The 20809-nt window shown below is 42.1% G+C and overlaps 1 protein-coding gene across 1 annotated transcript in view; it reads right to left on the bottom strand.

Moving 5' to 3' along the window:
* SLC30A5 (solute carrier family 30 member 5) overlaps window positions 1–20809 on the bottom strand; it is a 238017-nt gene that overhangs the window by 95595 nt on the left and 121613 nt on the right. The window contains exons 9-10 of the mRNA XM_086960714.1: window positions 16854–17142; window positions 9546–9754 (exon numbers count right to left, since the gene is read on the bottom strand). Coding sequence (XP_086816840.1) covers window positions 9546–9754; window positions 16854–17142 — 498 coding nt within the window. The remainder of the gene's footprint in view (window positions 1–9545; window positions 9755–16853; window positions 17143–20809) is intronic.

Here is a 20809-nt window from a genome sequence, read left to right as displayed (position 1 = left end):
GTGGGCGGGACTGTGATCTCTACAGGGGGCTCGAGAGAGGTCCACTTGCAGCGTTTACAGGTGAAAGGTCCCTCAATCTGAGTCATATTCATGGTACAGGCACATGGATTAGTATTATTGAGGGCATGAAGGTCGCCTGCCTGATATAGAAGGAGGGGGAGTGATGGTCTAGAGTGTCCTGCGCCTGTCGCGTCCTTGGCGCGGACGGGCGCAGACGGGCTCGCCTTTGGCGAGCCTTCGGCGCGCCGCCGGCGCGCCCGCTGCGCCCGCCCGCTGCGCGGACGGGAGGTGTTGATCTTCATATAGTGGTGGAAGAGGGTGGGAGGCGTCGCAAGACTAGAGCGCTGCCCTTTGTTCTCTCGAGATGGCTTCCGTCCCTGGGTTCGGTGCATCAGCTGTGAATCGCTGTGCAAGGACCAAGGATTGAGTAAGTGTAAATGCAGCGTTTCAAAGGGAAATCGAGTCTTCCCGTGAAATATACGCACAGCGTTTTTTAAAAAGGAAATGATTCTTCTAATTAGCACTTCGAGTGAAATACACACAATAAAAGAGTAAATGTACAAATTCTGTCAGGCGCTATCCTAACCCCCGGCTTTCCGCCTCAGGGGACAATTAAAATGCACAGTGAGCTAGAGTGGGTAGGTAAGAAGCTGCTTTTGTACCTGGGAGGGCGGGAGGCGTCGCAAGACTAGAGCGCTGCCCTTTGTTCTCTCGAGATGGCTTCCGTCCCTGGGTTCGGTGCATCAGCTGTGAATCGCTGTGCAAGGACCAAGGATTGAGTAAGTGTAAATGCAGCGTTTCAAAGGGAAATCGAGTCTTCCCGTGAAATATACGCACAGCGTTTTTTAAAAAGGAAATTATTCTTCTAATTAGCACTTCGAGTGAAATACACACAATAAAAGAGTAAATGTACAAATTCTGTCAGGCGCTATCCTAACCCCCGGCTTTCCGCCTCAGGGGACAATTAAAATGCACAGTGAGCTGAGTGAGTGAGTTAGATGCTACAGATACAAAGCTACATCTTGTACCCTCAGAGATGAATGCTTGTGTTTTACTGCATGCATGCTGCATTTTGCCAAAGTTAGAGTCCAGAACAAAGACCCATGAACTTGTATGGCCCAGTTTAGAATACTGATCATAAGAATTTGCTTTTACTTTGTCAGAAATTAGGGACATTTAAGACTTTTAGGGTTATAGTTGTGTGTTAAAGCAACGTGCATCCCTGGAGGGAATATAGAATGCAGAGATGCACACCCCTAGGGTTGTATGATGGTCTATATTCTTTGGTATATTTTTGTGGTGCAAAGGAAATACAATGAACTTAAAGGCAGAGAACATATTTGCTATGCCTAGTCTGGGAGGTGGGTGGTTGGTGATGGGCTTTAAAGACAGCAGACTCAATGATAACATACCTAAAAGCAAGCAACAAGACTGTGTCTAGCTGTAGAAAGAGCAGCCATAAAGAAGGGTGAAGAAAAACATAGACAGCAACTGGGCTAGAGGGGTGGAGGAGACCAAATGTCTTATTACAGAGCAGGGAGCTCAGATGGAGGAAACAGAGGAGTCGGGTGGGGGGGGGGAAAGGCAATATTTAGTAAAAACTGAGGTGACTGTATGGATGAAGGAAGGGGCCTCAACGGTGAAGTGAACAGAGAAAGGGAATTTAATAGGCAACCATGTCAAGGTTGGGGAAGGTAGGTAAAATTATTCTATTGGGGAATTGGTGGGTGGGGAATGAAGACATGTGGAAAGAGTTGGCTAGGAGTGCTCACAGTGGTCTCTCCAAAGCAGATGGATGCAAGAAAAACTTTGCAGCTGTAATAGGACGTCAAAGTGGAAATTATGCTTTATTCTAAATTAGATGGGCACAGAACAAACAAAGCCAAAATGAGCATGGAGGGGTTGGAAAAGGATGAGCGATCAGAATAATGATATGACTGGAATGAAACCAAACCATTACCATTTCTTATCCCACTTCTTAGATCTTTGAGGAAACACCCACGCTAGTCTGGTTACGATAGCAAATGAAACCACAAACAGTAGTCAGTAAAAACATATGATTAATTAAAGCATTCGTGAATGTTCAAATTAATAATATAGTAGGCATTATCCTATTGTCACATGTTACAAATGCTATATTTTCTAACTTCATCCTGTAGTGGGAAGTAACAGTAGACAGCAATGCGCACTTGGCTGCCCTGAAGCATACATCTCGGCACTGTTCACTGTACTGGAGATCTGTGCTGGAGAAAGGCGCCTTGTGCCAGTCCCAAGAAGTGGGACCCAAATAAAGGCTCTTCTAATAGTCAACCATTTTGGTTATACGTTTTTCTGTTTCTAAACAAATCTTATTTCACATTTTCCGCAATTCAGTCCATAATATACGCAACTCCAAGTTGTGACTTTATGATCCTTTTTGATTATCATAACACTATTGCCCGTTTTCAATCCAATATGACCGATAAGAGCACTTCCGGTACACTGCCCAATAAACAACATCGACTTCGGGTCAGCATACCAGGAAGTAACTTGACAGGCCACAAAGTGGAACAGCTTGATCAAGACAACGATTAAACTTCTCTGTTTCCAGGTATTTGCTAGGCACCTGTATAACTCAAATATTTGCAGACGTGCGTCTGTACTTAATTAGAAAAAAACTAATATTGAAGGTATAATGGACGATGTATTATTTATATATTTAGGCGGGTTGCAGAGGCATTTGAATGTCTTTTTCTAGGGTCCCGGTCATCATACTTTAGAAGTACTTGTTGATTTGTGGTAATATCATGGAGTAAAACGAGTTCTTAGTTGGTTCAACGGAGCAATGTACTTTTTTTTTTTAAAAGATGTGAATATTATGTTGTCTTACAAGGATGATATTGGTGTTTATTTTGTTCTAGGAGCCTCACAATAAAGAGATGGAATTGGAATCTTGTTTAATTGGGGTTTGAGGAATGATTCCCTCATTAGATGGGAGTCCTTTTGCAGTTCGGATGAAAGAACATTAATGGCTTTTTATAATCCCAAAGTCGACTATAAAGTGATTGTTTTCTCGCATTGCCTTTTCACAGATTGAGGCTAATCGATGGACGATTATTTGAACTTATTTCAAAGTTGATTTTGAAAATCAGAATCAGTGGAGAAAAGAGGAAATTCTATGCGGTGGAATGTACAATTTTTACAGAAACGATGCAATTAGTGTTATATTTCAGCGCTTTAGTGTTTTGAGTTCTGAAGAGAACTCTAAAATACTTATAGAAGGGTTCAAAATGCATCAACTGTTTCCATCTACCAAACGAGTGTATTATAAATGTGACACTACTGAAGCTGAAAACAAACAATCTTTAAGGAAATTAGATTTTTCTCTGAGCTCAGTATGGACACTGTTTTGGTTTTGCCCTTTTAGGAGGGAGTGAAACTGGAAAACAATGTAAGCTCCCAGGGCACTTTAAACAACAACAAAAAAAATTTAACCTAGGCATTAAAGATTTCCTTTGATATTCATTGTATGTAATGTTATCATTGTTTTGTGTATGTGTTGTAGTACTTTTGTGACTTTTCTCTTGTTGTAAATATTGTATTATCGTTATCCCTGCTGATTGAAAAATCCGTAAATGTTTTCCCTGTGAATTATATGAATAACATATCCAAAAAGGTTTTTTTGCAAAAGAAAAAAATGAACATTTGATGGTCATGACAACTGTGGTGTGTGAGCATGGTTGTGAATGATATTGTGTGATATCAGTACTGGCATTTGTGTTGTTTTTCAAGTTTATATAGAGCCTAGCCTTCCTGATTATGGGCCTAACCCTGTAACGTTTTTCATGCACACTTTTGATGCCTTTGTACCTTCACTGGGAATTTATCCACTGCTAAATTACAGATTAGGGTTTCAACAAACATAATCAGTAGTTCACTGAGGCTGTGGGCGACATATCACCCTAACTAGTTGGACAAAAATGTAAGAACTCAATTTTAAAGAGATGGTAATCAGCTCTTTTTTCCAGATATTTCACCGGGTGCGGTGTGCGTATGAAGATAGCACAACAAAGACTGAAGTATAGCAATGTGTTTTAAAGATGGGTTAACAAATAGGTGAAAGGAAATGTACTACACAAAGAGAAAACAACTGTAAAATCGGAAAAAAACACCTTGCTACTGAGCAAGCATATGCTGTACACATTAGTTACTATTGTGTAACTACTGGGGTTTGAATGCTTCAATGCACGACCTCTTAGTACTGCTATTTTGGGAATCGTTCACATTTAATTTTTGTCTCGTCACGCTTTTCCTCAGAGAAAAATGAAGAAGAATGTTTAAAAATATGCCACAGTACCCCTTCTGGATTTGGACATAAACACAGAAATGGTGCCTTGCTCAGAGTGGAAAAGGGAGTGGTCCTGGTAAAATCACAAACCTTAGACATGAGCACTAAAAGGTTTTAGAGAAACATTTAATGCTGACCCTGACACACACTAACACCTCTCTCACTGCCTTTCTCTTCCTCCCTTTCTCACTCTTCATTTCCCTCTCCAAAAACTCAAATCCCTCCAAATGCCTGACCTTTTTAATAAACAACAGCAAGAACAAGGTATTCAAATAAAGAAGCTGAAAACAATTTCTTGAACGGGCTTTGATGGGAACTAAATGCAAAGAAGCCAGGCTTACTTTGGTTTGACAAAGGGCAAACTCTCTTAAGAGGGTGAGAGGGAAATTCCTCAATACCACAAGCCCTCCCCCAAATGATTTATTAGCTATAGACTGTAACCCAAGAGTGGTGAGAGATAAGCCTACTTCAAACCCCTCATGGAAAGAATGAAGCACATGCTCTGGGCCATAGTCTCATAAATGAAGCCCCCTGGAACTGGATTGAATCTGGAAAGGCGTTCAACTGTTACCATACACCTTTAAAGAACAGGGCTGCCCAGACACTAGCATTGGCACCACTATTCCCTGGAAAATAGCTTCCTTTGGATCCCCACGCTTACAATATCCAGTCAGTCGAGACAGAAATTACAAACACCCACTCCCGCACTCAAGGGCTGTCTGACATTAGTAAAACACACAAACTACTACCTATCAGAAGTTACCAAAATCATAAGAACTTCCTTCCTTCTGTTTTGAGCCAAGATGCTGGAGATATGAGGAAAAGGTCAGAGAAAACAACTTGACGAGGAACCAAACTCCTTCTGAAAGCATGAGCAAACGGATAATTTCTGTGTGTGTGCAGATATCAATCAATTAAGTCCTGGCCCCTACAAAATAAGATGCCTATTGTCTCTAAAGAGTGAAAAATGTTTTTGAAAGAAAGGTAACACACTGCTCAGTTGGTAGACCATAGTATTGTCGACTCTATTGATTGGCCAGAACATAGTGACAATAGGTCACTATCAGTGTCTCATTGCCCCAGTGTGAATCATTTGAATGGGTGAATCATTGTGAATATTCAATGAGCTGATTTCAGGCCAAAGGATAAATAGGTTACTGAAAATGAAGTTTGGAACAGAAAAGCAGCAGCTGTTCACATCTATTTCCTCAGTAGGTTTGTCAGCATTGCACTCAACAATGCATTCAGCCAGGTCTGAGATCATCCAAAGTCTGCTAGCACAAAAGTCACATTGACAGGGTAGGTATAAGGAATATTTTGTCTGCAGATTCAGAGCCAAGGAAAACACTATGCATTTTGTGTGTTGCCGGCCAAGACAGAGGACCTGATTACGATCTTGGCAGACAGGGAAACTCTGCCACAAACACGACCAATATCCCATCTGCAAAATTGCCATTGTATTATGGCCTATGGAACTGGTATAAGAGTGATCAGCACACACCATCAATTATAAACAATGTATGTCATTTACACATTATTCCATTTAACAAAGTGCATGGACTCCATTCTTTTTTTTCTAAAAAGGGTTCCTTTAGTCACATCTTATTTTTTTAAGAAAAACTTTTCTTCCAGGGTAGCCAATGTCATCTCGTAAAAAACACTTCTTCAGGGCTTACAACACAGTAGCACCTATGTTGACTAGTGTTTGGAGTCCACTATATGATTTGATGACTGCTCAACTGGTATATCTTTCTCACATCGTATTTTAAGGTCAAATTATAATATCTTACTTTTCGTAGGTATTTTTCTCACAATCCAAACTGTATGGTCTTTAGTTGCATGCATAGTTCGAGCCTATATAATGCTGCAAGACCACGTTGCGCAGTCAAGAAAACGTTCGAAAATTGTTGACTGCACAATGTTGTCTCGCGGGATTCGGCACACCCAGGGGTTCCCCAAAAGTGTACAGGGCTCAATGCAAAACGCAAAGTGCTCTATTAGTGGTAGAGTAGGCAGAGAGCCTTAGGCCTAATATAGAGGAGTGCAAAACATTTATTGCACAACAGTGATCAATAATTAACACACGACTCAAGAAGGAGATTCAGATCAATTTATAAAAACTTGTAACTTTTTTTAAGACCCAGGTCTTCGTAATATAGTAAGTATTTTTAAATAAAAATACTTTCCACTTTGAAAAATTGACACTTAGAAACTTTTTAACACAGTCCAATGTTATCCTAAGGGGTAATCAATTTTGCAGTTAAAAAGGTAAGTGTTGAACTTCCAATCCCAGTCTTTGGAGCCAAAAGCCAGCAAGGGCCAGATGTCAGGTGAGTCCCAGCAGCACAGGTGGGGCGTGGTGCAGAGGTCAAAATCTGAGCTTTTCCTATGCTTTCCAATGGAGACTTGGGGTGCCTGGAGCCTCACTGCTTGCAGGTAAGTACATTGGTTGTAGAGGTCAAGTTTTAGAGGTTAGAACAAGCACAAAGGGGGGCACAAAGCAGCAACAAACATACACCACCAGGGGCACAGGGGTGGCAGGGTGCAAATTCGACATCGGACACCAAATGCTTTTCAATGGGGATTCTTCATTCAGCAAAGATACTGCAAGCCTGGCACCCGAGGTTGCAGGAGGAAGACTAATGACAGCAGATGTAAGTTGGGATGTAGGGGGTCATAGTGGCACCATCGTTTCAGCTCACCAAGGTCCAGGGGCTTCGGGTGCAGGGGGTGCCTTTCGACGTCGGAGTCACCAGTCGGGGTGGGGGGCCTCTGGATTCACACTGCAGTTGCCGGTATGGAGGTCAGGAGCAGTCAGCCAACTCTGGACATGAGGCCAGGATCGTTGTGGAGACTTCACTGCTCAGGTGAGCCACTCAGACTCGGACCGTTGGCGTCCGGTACGGAGTGGGCAGGGAACGTGGATCCAACTGAATTTAGAGTCTTTATAGTAGGTTTCTTCTGGACAGGTCCGCTGTCCATGGGAGATTGGAGTCCTTGTAGAAGGCAACAGACCTCACAGGGGATTCAGAGACCTCTGTTGCAAGACAGGTTGCAGGGTCGTTAAAGCGGGAGACAGGCCGAGATGGCTGGGGCCAAGGCGGCAGTTGTCTTCTGGCTTCTGCTGCAGGGTGTCTTAACTCTTCTTAAGTCATCGCACATCTAGTTTCTAAGTCTGGGGGAGCCACCTAAATACTAGAATTAATGGTGTTTGTAGGAGTAGCAGGTAGGGCCAATTGGCACCTTACCTGGGGTGACTACACCCTGTATTATGTCACCCTCCTGTGGGAGGGAGCATTGACCTAGCACTGATTGTGGAATCTTCCCATCTTCAAGATGACAGGAACTGAAATATGTGCTTAACCTCACCTCCCCCACCTTAGGGGTGGAGTTGGCAAAGGTGGGCTTCTATGTTTTTCCACATTTTTTCCCGCCCAAAGTGGGGGTGTAAACAAGAGGGTTCCATCTGCTGCTAGCAGCAGAGGATGGGCGGGATCGCACTACAAAGGCAGCATGCCATCGACGCTTCGCTCTTTGAGCACTGGACCATCCTGGAGGAGGATGTTTAACACATCTGCCCTAGATGTGCATTTTTTTGGGTCCCAGAGAGCAGAGGCTTTCTAGATAGGGATCCAGAAACATGTCTGGTGGTTGCGGCCTGACTGAAGCCAGCCAGAGACCACACCGTGGTTGGTAGGTTTTCTGGCGGCACCTCTGAGTACATTTTTTAAAATAAATCTCGCACTGGCATCAGTGTGGATTTGTTACAAGGAGCTGTTTGGTACCAAACAGTCCTGGGTTCAGTGAAGCCATCCTGGTGCCGTGGAACTCTAGTTGTCAAGTTCCCAGCCCATGTACTCTCTATGGCCTCCCTGGCACTTACGATACTAAAGAACCCCAATACTGTAGGGACATGTCTGTTCATGCAGCTATGCCCACACCTGAGATATTGTGCACCCTGCCTTAGGGCTCGTAAGGCCTGCTAGAGGGGTGGCTTACCTATATCTTAGGCAGTGCTAGCTGGAATGGCACACAGGCAGTGTGCCATGTCGACTTGGTCATTTTGTTCACCTCACAGGGGCACAACAACTGCAGGGGCAGTGGCATGGTCTTAGTGAGGGCGTCCCAGGGGACCCTCTTCAGTCTCCAGGCCCTAGGTACCCAGGGTACCACTACCTAGGGACTCACAAATGGGCCAAAGTAACAATTCTGGATATGTTTTTTGAAAAAGAACATTGGTACTGGGATCCTCGACAGCAGGGACCCAGTACTCTATAGTCAAAGTGGCATCAAGAGCCACGCAAAAAGTGTGTGTGTGTGTGTGTGTGTGGGGGGGGGGGGGGGGGGGGGGAGGGGGGGCAAGGGGGGTACTGCAACAGAACTCCACTTTCTCAAAATGAAATTATAATTAGACCTCAAAAAAAGGTGTGAGAAGCATATACCAATTGAGCGGTCATCAAATAAGATGGTTGACTCCAAACACTAGTCAACAAAGGTGCTTCTATATTATAAGCCCTGAAAAAGTATCTTTTACTAGACGAAACGCACTAGCTACACTGGAAGAAATGTTTTCATAAAAAGAATTGGAAGAAGTGAATAAAGGAACAATTTTTTAAAAACATGGATGGAGTCTGCGAATTGTTTTGCCTTAATCTCATTTTTGAAAATCACTTCCTATGAAACTTGTAAAATGTGGAGTTCATAATCAGGCCCACAGTGATATATAAACAACACCAATAGTGATGATGTTACAAGCCCCTTGATTCCCATGCAGTACATCACGTTTATGACTTAAGGGGGGGAAGAAACTATACTTTCTGTCTGAGGATATTACCAAGATCATCAGTTCACTTAAAATACACTGAGCTTTAAATCAATATCAACACAATGCTAAGGATTACGCATTTGCCCTAGGCTGAAGCGTCTAGTAATGTTTACAGTCAACTCAGCAGCTGGTCAGTAAGTAGGAATAAATGTTTTTTTACAAAGCTGAATTCACTAAATGACTGATGGATGTAACTAGATCTTCTTTACACATAGGAATTTTATGGCTCACGAAGGATGGAATTCTTTTTTGTAAATTATGTAGGAGTCTGCTTATTTAAAGTTAGTAGATTATCAGGTAGGTTTATATAAAAGAGCCACAACCGTTTAGTGGCCCAAAGTAAAAGCATGCCTCTTATTTGCTTATCACAGACATTACAGTAGGATTACTTACCAGATTCAAGCATAAGAAGTAAAAAATCTGTCTGGAGTCCGACTCCTCGAGGATCTGCTTCAGTGATTCCTTAATGAACCTTGGAACTGATGAAGATGTATGCTGCAAAGCGTCTCCCATGAAGTTATACAAAGGAGTGCCTTCTGGAGAATAGCCTACTAAAGTACCTTTTTGACCTTTCCTGAAGGCAGAGGACAAAATATTGGAAGCTGCGCAGAAAGAAAATGTGAACCCTTATTTGCACAGAAATAAATCACTCAGAATATAGGCGAGATTTCAAATATTACATCAGTAAGTAAAAAAAGGTCAGCTGCTCCAATGGAAAGTTTGATTCAAAATACATATGCAGTTAACTGCAATGTGATACACGCAGATTCTTATAGAAAACAATGTTTAATAACTGGTGAGGTTTGCTGAGAAATGGAAAGGATTATGTTACTTACCCTGTAAGCGTCTGTTCTTGGCATGTAGTGCTGTAGATTCACATGCTTAGCTTAAGTCTGCCATTTAGTGTTGGACCGCAATGATTACCAGTTGTTTTTGTTCCAAGACGTTTTCTCCGAGTCACAAGGATGTGTGATTCCTCCTCTTGAGAATACTGTGCATTGTCATCAAAGCCATCTTTAGATTGTTTCGCCGTTGGTAGGTGAGAATATAAGAATGCTGTATATGTAGGGATTGAGTTGTCCATGCGTTGGTGTGAAATAAAGTGTCAGAACTTCAACCTACACAAGATTTTGTTTTTTGGGGGGGGGGGGAGGTGGGATGTCAGGTGGGAAAGCTCAGACTTGAGTCCCATGCTCTGCACACCACTGGAGTCAAGCTATCCTGGCTGAAGACAGCTGATAGCCAGAAACCGGTCCTAGGATGCTTGATGCCGGTGCAGGAAAGACATGGCTTGGCAGTTCGGGCTGGACAGTTCCCAGGAGGCACAGAGTCAAGGCTGATTTGCATATGGCTATGTCTGAACTGGGGTGGTGTGGAGTGAAAAAAAAAACGATGGATTTAGGGCCTGATCTCTTTACTGGGGTGAATGTATGACATTGTCCTGCATTCTGTCCATCAACTGTTATTTTTGCATTCAAGGGTTAATCTACAGCATTACATGCCAAGAACAGATGCTTTCAGGGTAAGTTAACATAATCCGTTCAAGATAAATGTACTGTAGAAACGCATGCTATGCATAGACTGTAAAGCAGTCCCTCTCCTTAGGCAGTGGTTAACTTGTGGGAGATGCAGTTGTTTGAAAAAGAGTTCTAAGTACTGCCTCTTCAACATTGGCTTATTGGCATGCAAATACATCTACACAATAATATTTTGTGAAGGTATATGGAGTAGACCATGTTGCTTCTTTGCAAATGTCATCAATAGGAATGTTCTCTGAAAAAGTGATAGAAGCTCCACTTTTTCTAATGGAGTGTGCTTTTAGTAGAACAGGTAAAACGTCTGAATTTCACTTACTCTACTAAGCGAAGTAAAAGCGATTAAAAAGGCAAGGTTCCATGAAATATATTGCAATTGACAAGAATGTAATGGTTCGAAAGGAGGACCCCTTAATCTTGTAGGGAGAACGTTTATGTTCCATTCTGGAGAAGGTGGAAGTCTAGGAGGAATTATTCTCTTAAGTCCCTCTATAAAAGCTTTTATAACAGGAAATTAAAACACCGATATGTGTTGTCTATTTTGGAGATATGCTGAAATTGCTGCAAGATGTCCTCTTAAGGAAGTATATGCTAATCTTGCAGTTTGTAAATGCAATACGTATAAAATAAGAGTTTATACCTTTGCCTAAAGAGCGTTAACGTTTTGCTTGTGACAGAACATAACAAAATGGGAAAGCATCTGTTGGGAGTATTGTCTGGCGAACTAGGTCTTGAAACGGCTAACCTTTGGTTAAATCTTGTCGTTTTTACAATTGCAGAGAGTGATTTGTGCGTCTTCACTAGATCGTGAAGGTAACCCGGTGATTGAGTCCACTGTTGCGAGAAACATTTTTGTAGAGGTCTCACATTTAGTTGGGCAAGTGGTACTATGTCAATACAGGATGCCTAGAATTCTGGAAATGTTTAGCAGGAAGTTAATTTCCTGCTTAAAACAGTTGAATTAATGTTACTATTATGTTTACCCTGTTTGTGTTTGGGTATGCTAGTGCAGACTGTGTGTTTAATATAATGCCTATGTACGACTGAGTTTTGGCTGGTTCTAGATGAGATTTTTGTAGAGGGATGGTAAACCCTAGTTGATGGTGAAAATCTAAGGTTTTTTTGTGTGTTCTGGTTGCAAAGAATGTAGTTGTTTGCTTTGATTAACCAGTGGCCTAGATATGGGAAAACACTAATATTTTGTCTGCATAGATGTGCTGCGACTACTGCTAGACACTTTGTGAGACTTGTGGTGCTTTGGTAATTCCAAAGATCTGTTCTGACCAAGACTGTTTTGTGATGTACTTGCAGAAGAAATCTTTCAGAGCCAGTTAAATTGCCAGTATGTCCAGATAACTGAAATGGATGGTCTGTTGAAGGGTTATTCACATGCCCTGAATGGTCATATCCTGTAAATATGCCACCCAGCCTATGTGACAGGTGTCCGTGATGACGGTCACTTGGGAGGCCAGATCTAGAAAGGGCGTGCCCTGCAATACGTTGTAGCTGTTCAACCGCTACAGAGAGCGATGGTGCCCATATCAACACTAGATCTTCCCAGAGACCCACTGCTTGAGATCATTGTGCAAGCAGGCGTAAGGCTAATCAAGTGTGGGGAACAATGGAGGTGCAGGACGCCATCATGCAGAGGATGCGTATTACTGTCCGAACAGTCAGTTGGTGATTTGGCTGAAAAAGAGACAACAGGACCTGAAAGGCTTGGACCCATGTGAACTGAGAAAAGTTTCCCAGTGATTGAGTATTAAATTGCCCTTAAGAAGGGCTGTATATGAAGGCGTTGAAGATTGGACTTGCCCAAACTGGCAGTGAAACTAAGATCATGGAGGAGATCTATGGTGATCTGTGTCTGGGCCAAGCACTGCGGTCTGCTTTCACTATTTGTCAACCAATAGCTGGGGTATGGGAGCACAAACCACCGCTCCTCTGGAGGGGAGAGCTACATCTGCAAGCCGTTTGGTAAAGACTCTGGGAGCTGTGGGGACCCAGAAAGGCAGAATTGTGAATTGGAAGTGCTGTCCACTTACCACCAACTGGATATGATGAGCCGGTGGATTGGAATGTGGAAATAGGCATCCTTCAGGGAGAGGGTGGTCATGAAGGTGCCTTGCAGCTGCAGTGGAATGATGGCGTTGAGGGTGTAATGTGGAAGTGCTCAGACAGAATGTGCTGGTTGAGGGGCAAGAGGTTGAGTATGGACCTGAGGGACATATCTTTATTGGGGATCAGAAAGGACAGGGAGTACACCCCTTTGCCTGGTGGTGTGGGGGCACAGGCTCTATGGACCCCTTGAGCAACAGCCCATCTACTTCCTCCTGGAGGAGCCTCTGGCGTTTTGTGTTGTGAGGGGGGGTGTTTAGTGGTGGAACAGTGACTTCTATGCAGTAGCCCAGTTCTACAATTGACAGAACCCGTTGGTCTAAGGTGTTGTTTTGGCATTGTGTGAGTAACCCCTGCAAGCATCCCCTAGCAGGCACAGTGTGACTAGGAGGAAAGGCAGAGGGACTCACTGCATGGCAGGGGTGGCTTCCTTTGCCGCACCACCTCTGCCCCTACCGTTGGAGTTACTCCTTCTATAGACACCGCTGAAATAGCCCCAAGAGGCTTGCTGCTGTTGCCTCTTGTAGAATGTGGAAGTCAACTAATGTTGAGTAAATAAGGGAATCGCCCAAAAAATGAAATAATTCCCACTTTGAAACATATTGAAAATGGCATTGAGTGATTAAGCGAGCGAGGCAGGCAGGCAAATCTTGCAGCGATCTGGGACACTGCACCATCTAAGGGAATTCTGAAAGTCTTAAAATTCCTTTCTTTCAGCCTTCTGTCCTACTTTCTTACTTTCCATCTTTCGTTTCGAAATTCATCTTTCTTTACATCCCGTCTGTACGTTTTTGATCCATCCTTCTTTCTCCTCTGTCTATTTACATCCTTCACTCAATCCTCCTTTTTATCCATTGAGTTTTCCATTGTTATCCATTAATTGTTCCTTCTCTTCATCCTTGTATTTTCCATCCATTATAATCAACTCCTTCACCATGTATCCATACATCCTTCCTTCTCCTATGCATCCATGCATCCTTCCCCCCTCTTCCTTCTTTCCATTCTTCACTCCATTCATCCTTTTCTCTATCCATTCACTTTTCTTTGCATTCATCTCTCAATCCATCGTTTTCCCAATAAATCCTGCTCTTCGTTCATCCGCCAAGCCATCTTCCATTCTAGCTCTCCATCTCTGCATCCACTCGCCATCCTTCTCTACACCACTACTTTTCCCCATCCTTCTCCCCATCCTTCTCTACATACCTCCCACGCTTCCACACTTTCAGTTGGTATTTATGATCATCTGATCAAAATCAAAAAAGCCATAAACCCCAATTTACGTATTAAGAACTAACGTCTGGCACTTACCCCCACCCACGGTGCTAAATTGACCGGTTCATGAATCCCCTGATGGGCAAAGTTTTCATACTGCTGAACTGTAACTGTATTTGATTAGGATTATATTTGGATCTTTGTGGGGTGGGGAGCTCACGAAATCTGACAAAAGGTGTGTTTTCACTCCTATCCTGGATATTCCTTGCCATGGGGTCAATGATGGATCTTAAATGTTAAGTTTAAGGCTTTGACCAGTTCGTTGATGTGTTGGGCGAGACAGGCAAAGAGGATGTAGAACATTTTTGAAAATGAAACATCCACAATCTTGCAGATATAGGATATGGGGAAGGGAGTCTGGGCGACGTCTCTTTTAGTGGAGCCACTGAAATCCTCACCATGCGGTGTGCTTTTTAACATGGAGCATCAGGAGGTTATATTCCTCAGAAATATGCCATAAAATATGTCAAGCTTTATCGCTTGATTCCCAGGATGAGATTTGTTTACAGGAAACAGATCTCCTTTCTAAAAGTACCAAACGTTTCACACAAGCTATAACTGACCAAGATGCATGTTGGTGCTAAACAAAATCTTTTCGAAATAGCGCACAGATTTACGATTTGCTATAGATGAAACTATGTAGGATTAAATGGAAGGCCTCTTAGCCTTTTTACGCTTGCCTTATCAACCCTCACTAAAAGTCACTAGTTGTTATGTGTTTTTTGAAAGGGTTTATATATTTCATCCTTCACCATTTGTTTTGCAACAGAGGGTCCTTAACTGGTTTTTACATTCTTAACATGCATGCATTCTGAGGCAATAAACTGTTGTTTTTTGAGGCCACTGGCCCTTTAAACTCTCTTCCTTATCGTGATTACGCCTATATGCCTTGCAATGCACTGCAGGCGGAGTCAGTGCAACCACCATATACCATATTTTTTCCAGGCTACCCATCTGCTTCGGACTCAGACATAATTTCTGACAAAACACATGGCGCCTTTACATTAGGAGGGGTCAACCATGCTACTCGCTTTACTCTCTCCATTGCAAACCTCTGAGGAGAAAAACAGGATGCACCAGTTGGACTCAAGGAGAGCCCTTAGCTTTTATATTGATGAGACTAAGGGGTACTGAGTTCACGACTGTTAAGACGTCTAGGAATTTATGTTATTCAGATGGATCACCTTCGTACAAAAATGTGATATGCCTGGGCCAAAAAGAAGATGCAGGGCTCACTATACCAGAGGTAAGGCCATTACTAAAGCCTTAGCAAGGCATGTTTGCGGATTTCAGAAGGAATTACTGCCTTGTTAATCAGGACCGCCCAGGGAGAGCTATTCTGACCACTTATACCAGGAAATTCTGCAAGGCTGAGTCCACTCCACAGACCCTCCACCTTAAATCGGGGTAATGCTTTGATACTACTTCAGTCATGCTCTTTTTAGTGGATGCTTTATCTAACTGCAGACTTCTCTGTGCCTGCTCTCCTCCCTGTTCTGTGAAGTTAAGTTCTAGGGGGTAACAAGATTCCATGTTAGATTCTGCACACTGACAGTTCTCAAACTGTTTCCGATCCTTCATATCAAAAGAAACAGAATGCTTTGTTGTAAACTGACGTCAGAGTGCAGGGGTGGCGCCTATATACAGCTCTGCACCGTCAATTCTAGAGGTAGGATAAGACTGCTGCAAAAGTCTGATGGCTCATCAATGTCTGAGAGCACAAGCTGGAAAGTTTTAAGATACATTCTGGTATCTTGGGGAATTCAAAAGGTGAAGCTTCTGCAGTTAGATAAGAGTAGCCATGAAGAAAAGAATATTGCAGAAGTTACATTTGGCTGACATTTGTGTGACTGTTTGTTGATCATCAACAACTGCCAAACAGGAGAGCACAATTTAGTTGAAAAATATGTCCCCTCCATTCAGACATGTTTGGTCTAGGAGACTATGGTCAACCATAGCCATGGAAATGCATACTTTCGATATTAGAAATGCAAGTAGCAAATTTTGTTTAGCATTGGAACCTTTGGGAATGATTATATGGACACGTACAATTTGAATATCAAAACCATATTTTGATTAGACCACATGCAAAGTAGTATGCCATCATTACTTTATACCTTACCCAAGAACAAAGCAAGAATTGACTTTGTACCGTGATCTCTGACACCCTAAAGAGGCCTCATGGTGACGTGAACAGGGTTTAGTCTAAAGTACATGTACGCACCATTATTCAAGATGTACCTTCCAGAGGATTTAACGACTAGTGGAACGCTGTAATTTCTATCCTTGGAGGAGCTGGGGATGCTGTGGGGGTAGGGGATCCAGCTGCATTTCAATTTTGTTCAATGTCAACATTAGCGTAGGGCACCTACATATAACGGTAGTTGGATTCTGTCGAAGAACTGTTACCACTCAATAATGTGTTACTGGGCAATAATATAACTCTTGCATCTCTTCCAAAACAGGAGTACAGATGTGGTAATGTTCCAGTTTTAACTGGCATGACTTACAACCAAGAGTAAAACAATTGAGAAAAAAGGGTATGGGTTATCTTTGCACAAAGTATAAATACAAACTATTGGAAATTCATAGGAGTCAATGTACTAACAGTTAGATACGATCAAGTGAGGCCTTTCACTTGGAGAAAATGAAGATGACATCTGCTGACAAAACATATGTGAATTAAAGACTAGTATAGTCCATTTTGTGGAGTTTATCCATAAATTACAAGCAGAAATTAACATGCATGATCTTGCAAAAAGAGAAAAATGCTTACAAAAAATGAAGAAAATGGCACTCACTACCACGCCTCCAGATAAAACATGCTCAGTTGCCTCCTGGTGTGCTGGCTTGTTCATTGCACGAAGTTGATCTGTTAATGGGTGAGTCCAAAAGTTTCCAAGGAGGAGTGCACTGGTGAAAATAAGAAATGATCCATATCGGGCACATTTGGAAGCTTCCATCTTGACAGAGCATATTGACTCTACGTAGAAGTCCAAGATCATAACTGAGAAAATCACAGTTGTAAAGGGCATGATTAGGGCAGACCAGGATTCTACTTTACTCTAAGGGATGAACAGAAATAAGATGTGTCAAAATTGATAAAGTTGTTAATATATATAATTAAGCAGAGATACCGGAAACACAGGAAATCATATGCGTTATGATGCATTGCACACAATATGAAACTGCATCATACAATGCATAGCGAGCAGAGTTGTGAAACCTCTTGATGGCTATTTATTTTCTGATAAGAAATTTAAAGATTACCAATAAATAAACAAATCATTTTCCAATTTGGTTTTCCATTTATACTATGTACCTTTTTCCAACCCCCACCCCCAATAATCTCCAACACAGACAGAAAACCGTTTCACTGATGGGTTATGCTTAGTACACATTGGAAGACAGTCCTTAACTACTGTCTCTACTTCATGTTCAAGTAATGCATGTATGATGATATAAAGTAAGAGTGACAGAAAGTGGGGCATGTGAGTGGAGAGTCCTAGGCACACATTTATTTGTATATGTATTTCTTACATGCTGCAAGTGTCGAAGGCCATCAATTACCCTTTCCATTCATAATGAGAAGTAGGGCTTTCCACTTGGAGCCATACCTGCGGCATAGATAATTAACAATAATTGACCTCTTGAGAAGAGGTCAATAATGCTTAATACCAGATACCCATTTTCCATAAAGCTAAGCAGTCTCTAACTTGGTAATTCTATACTACGCGAATACTTTAATCAATCACTCGATCAAAATGACTCGATTGATTCTAAGTAGACCATACTGGCAGTGACATCGTTGTGTAGCTCTCTAGCGAACTTAATGTACTAGTCAACCCCCATGTCAATCATAATGTTCCACAGTTTAGACCTTATGGTTTGAACACTTATTTGTAGACTCCAACATGGATTTCCTAGATGAACAAAGAGTGCAAAGAGATCAAATTCAAATGATCTAATTTAACAATATTTTTACATATTTGTGAAATTCTGAATTGCCTGCTGGGTCTGGATATCTCACTGTAATAAAATTCAATATGAAGGTTGCCAGAATTCAGGAAGAAAAGATCTGGCTGACAAAAAACGGACTAGTAGGACCCACAGCTGGAAAGAACACAGTCCAGAATGACAATATGTTGTATATTTATCTTTCAAAAACTGCAGCCCAAGTCACAAATGGCTTAGTGCACTATGCACAAAGATTAAAATATAATATTCTTCTAAGTGGCGAGTGCAGGAGCCATTAGCTATGCATGATGACAATCTTGCAGCTTTGCGAAGAATCCCAGAAGCAGAGTAAGGATTCTGCAGAGAGCTGCAAAAGTTGTCATCATGCAAGCTTATGTCTCCTCCGCTGACTGACAGTCAAACAAATTCTAGGTTACAAGGCAGGTCTGAGTACAGATATAATGCTACTAAACTAAACCAATAAAGAACTGAATGGAACTATTAAAATATAGGGGAGGTGGACTGAGCCTACTCTATCGAGAGATGTACAATGCAAATAAATATATGTGTTATTCTAACAGCTAAGAGTACGCACAGGTGGGTGATGGAGTGTGAAAGTGAGTAGATAATAGGTGGATTGTGGGACATCTTCAGAAGTGTGATAGTCTTCATTTTGAATATTTATGCTCTTACTATAAACTTTGCTGCATTCTAGTAGTATCTAGAAAAGAAAAGAAATAACCATCCTGCCAGGGTGGGTTCACATAATAGTGGGCTTTGATTTTACCTTTCACTTTGCCAAGTTTCAAAAGTGCTAATCTGCAAATACATATTGAGCACTTAAATCTTTGGAAGCTATAAAAATCACTTGAAAAACTAAAAGTTTTCTTCTCTTTGGTTATTCGGGAATGCACAACCTAATGGTCCACAAGTCATGTTTCACACAAGTAGAAGAACACAATGCAGAGTCACTCCTTATATTAAATCATACTGCCTTTATTTTGCATTTGGCCCCCACAATCTCAAACTAAAGACAAAGGTGTGGGAACACTGATGAAATCCCGAGACTGGCTGAGAAAACTAAAGTGATATAAAAAACTGTGCTACCTTATCACAAAATACCTATCCTGTATCTCTTTTGATTGTGGGATGCAACAGAAGTGACAGGAAATGGATGGATTTAACAATTAATATACAGGATATTAGGGATATACTTTAGCTCACATAAACACAAGGGTGGGCTACCTGTATCATTTTCAAAATCTTGAGTCTGGAACCTTTGCCCTAACTCTTAAAATGATTCAAAATCATCCATTAGTCAGAGTCAACAGATTTAATCATTGTCATTCACAGTCTTGCTAACGATTCAGAAAGTTATTGACCCTGACCAATTTAGTTTTATGAAGGGGAGATACTCAGCTACAAAACAATACTTTTTTGCCACATTACTAAATAGGCTTAAAATACTATGGGCCTGAATTAGATTTCGGTGTATGGGTTACTCTATCAAAACAGTGATGGATATCCTGTCCACCAAAATACAAATCCCGTAATATCCTATGGGATTTATCTTTCAGGCGGACGGGATGTCCGTCACCATTGTGACTGAGTAACCTGTCTGCAATAATCTAAATCATGCCCTCTGTTCTTAGCTGCGATCATCCAATAGAGCTCAGGAGGCATCCAACAGGGTTTCTTGAGGGTTTGTATTAATGTTAGTATAAATTTAATCCGTTATATTAGTCAGTCTCAAGAGTGGTTTCCACCCACAGGAGAATATTTGGTTCATTACTATTACATCCCCTCTGTTTTTTAGCACAGGTGATCCCAACATCCATATCAAACTTCAGGAGAATTATTTCTAAAGCACTTGAATGCCATGGCGTCTTGGCGCTAAGTGTGTGCGCAGGGAGACTGTGCTGTAGACTCAGAAGTTTAGTTTGACGGAAACAGCCAAGTCTTCAACGTTGCCTGAAGATCATCGATTGGGTTGAAGTCGCAAGGTGGACGGCATTTGGTTCCAGAGCTTAGCTGCACAGTACTCTAGGCTCGGCCCCTCCCACCATACTCTACATATTTTGGGTGCTAACAATGCCCGAGTTTGAGGATCTGGGGGTTCTAGTGGGAGAGTACCAGGAGAACAGCCTCTGGATCTCCATCGACCCACCTCCATAAAGAGCCTTGTGTACCGTGCAGAGGGCCTTAAATTCGACTTGTTGCTGGACAGGAAGCGAATGAAGTGACCTTATGCCTGCCGAAGTGGAGTGACTTTTTGGTATGTTCAACAACAGTCGAGCCGCCGCATTTTGAAGTGAATGTAGTTTGATTCTCTTAGACTTGTCAATGCCCATAAACAGGGCGTTGTAGTAGTCTAATTTTGAGAGAAAGAGCCCTACTACAACCGTTTTTTGAAGTTCCTGTGGAATGAAGGGAAAGATCTTACGAAGACTTTTCAGTAAGAAGAAACAGGAGGAGTTTTAACGGTTAACCTGGGCTGAGAAGTTGTGTTGATCATCAAAGATCACGCCACGGTTCTTAACTTTGATAGTATGGCAAGGACAATCACCTGCCTCTATTGGCCACCAGGTTTTGTTCCACAGTGAAGGACCTTTACCGTACTCCACAGTACTTCGGTCTTCTCAGTATTAATTTTAAGAAGGTTATGGCTCATCCAGCTTATAATATCTGCCAGACAGGCATGGAAACTGCTGGCCACAATCTCTGGTTGTTCTGAAACCGATATGAGCTGCGAGTCGTCATCATAGGAGACCAGAG

The sequence above is a fragment of the Lissotriton vulgaris genome, chromosome 3_1 (genome assembly GCF_964263255.1).
Source record: "Lissotriton vulgaris chromosome 3_1, aLisVul1.2, whole genome shotgun sequence".
Taxonomy (NCBI): Eukaryota; Metazoa; Chordata; class Amphibia; order Caudata; family Salamandridae; genus Lissotriton; species Lissotriton vulgaris.
This window is presented reverse-complemented; position numbering and strand designations above follow the sequence as displayed.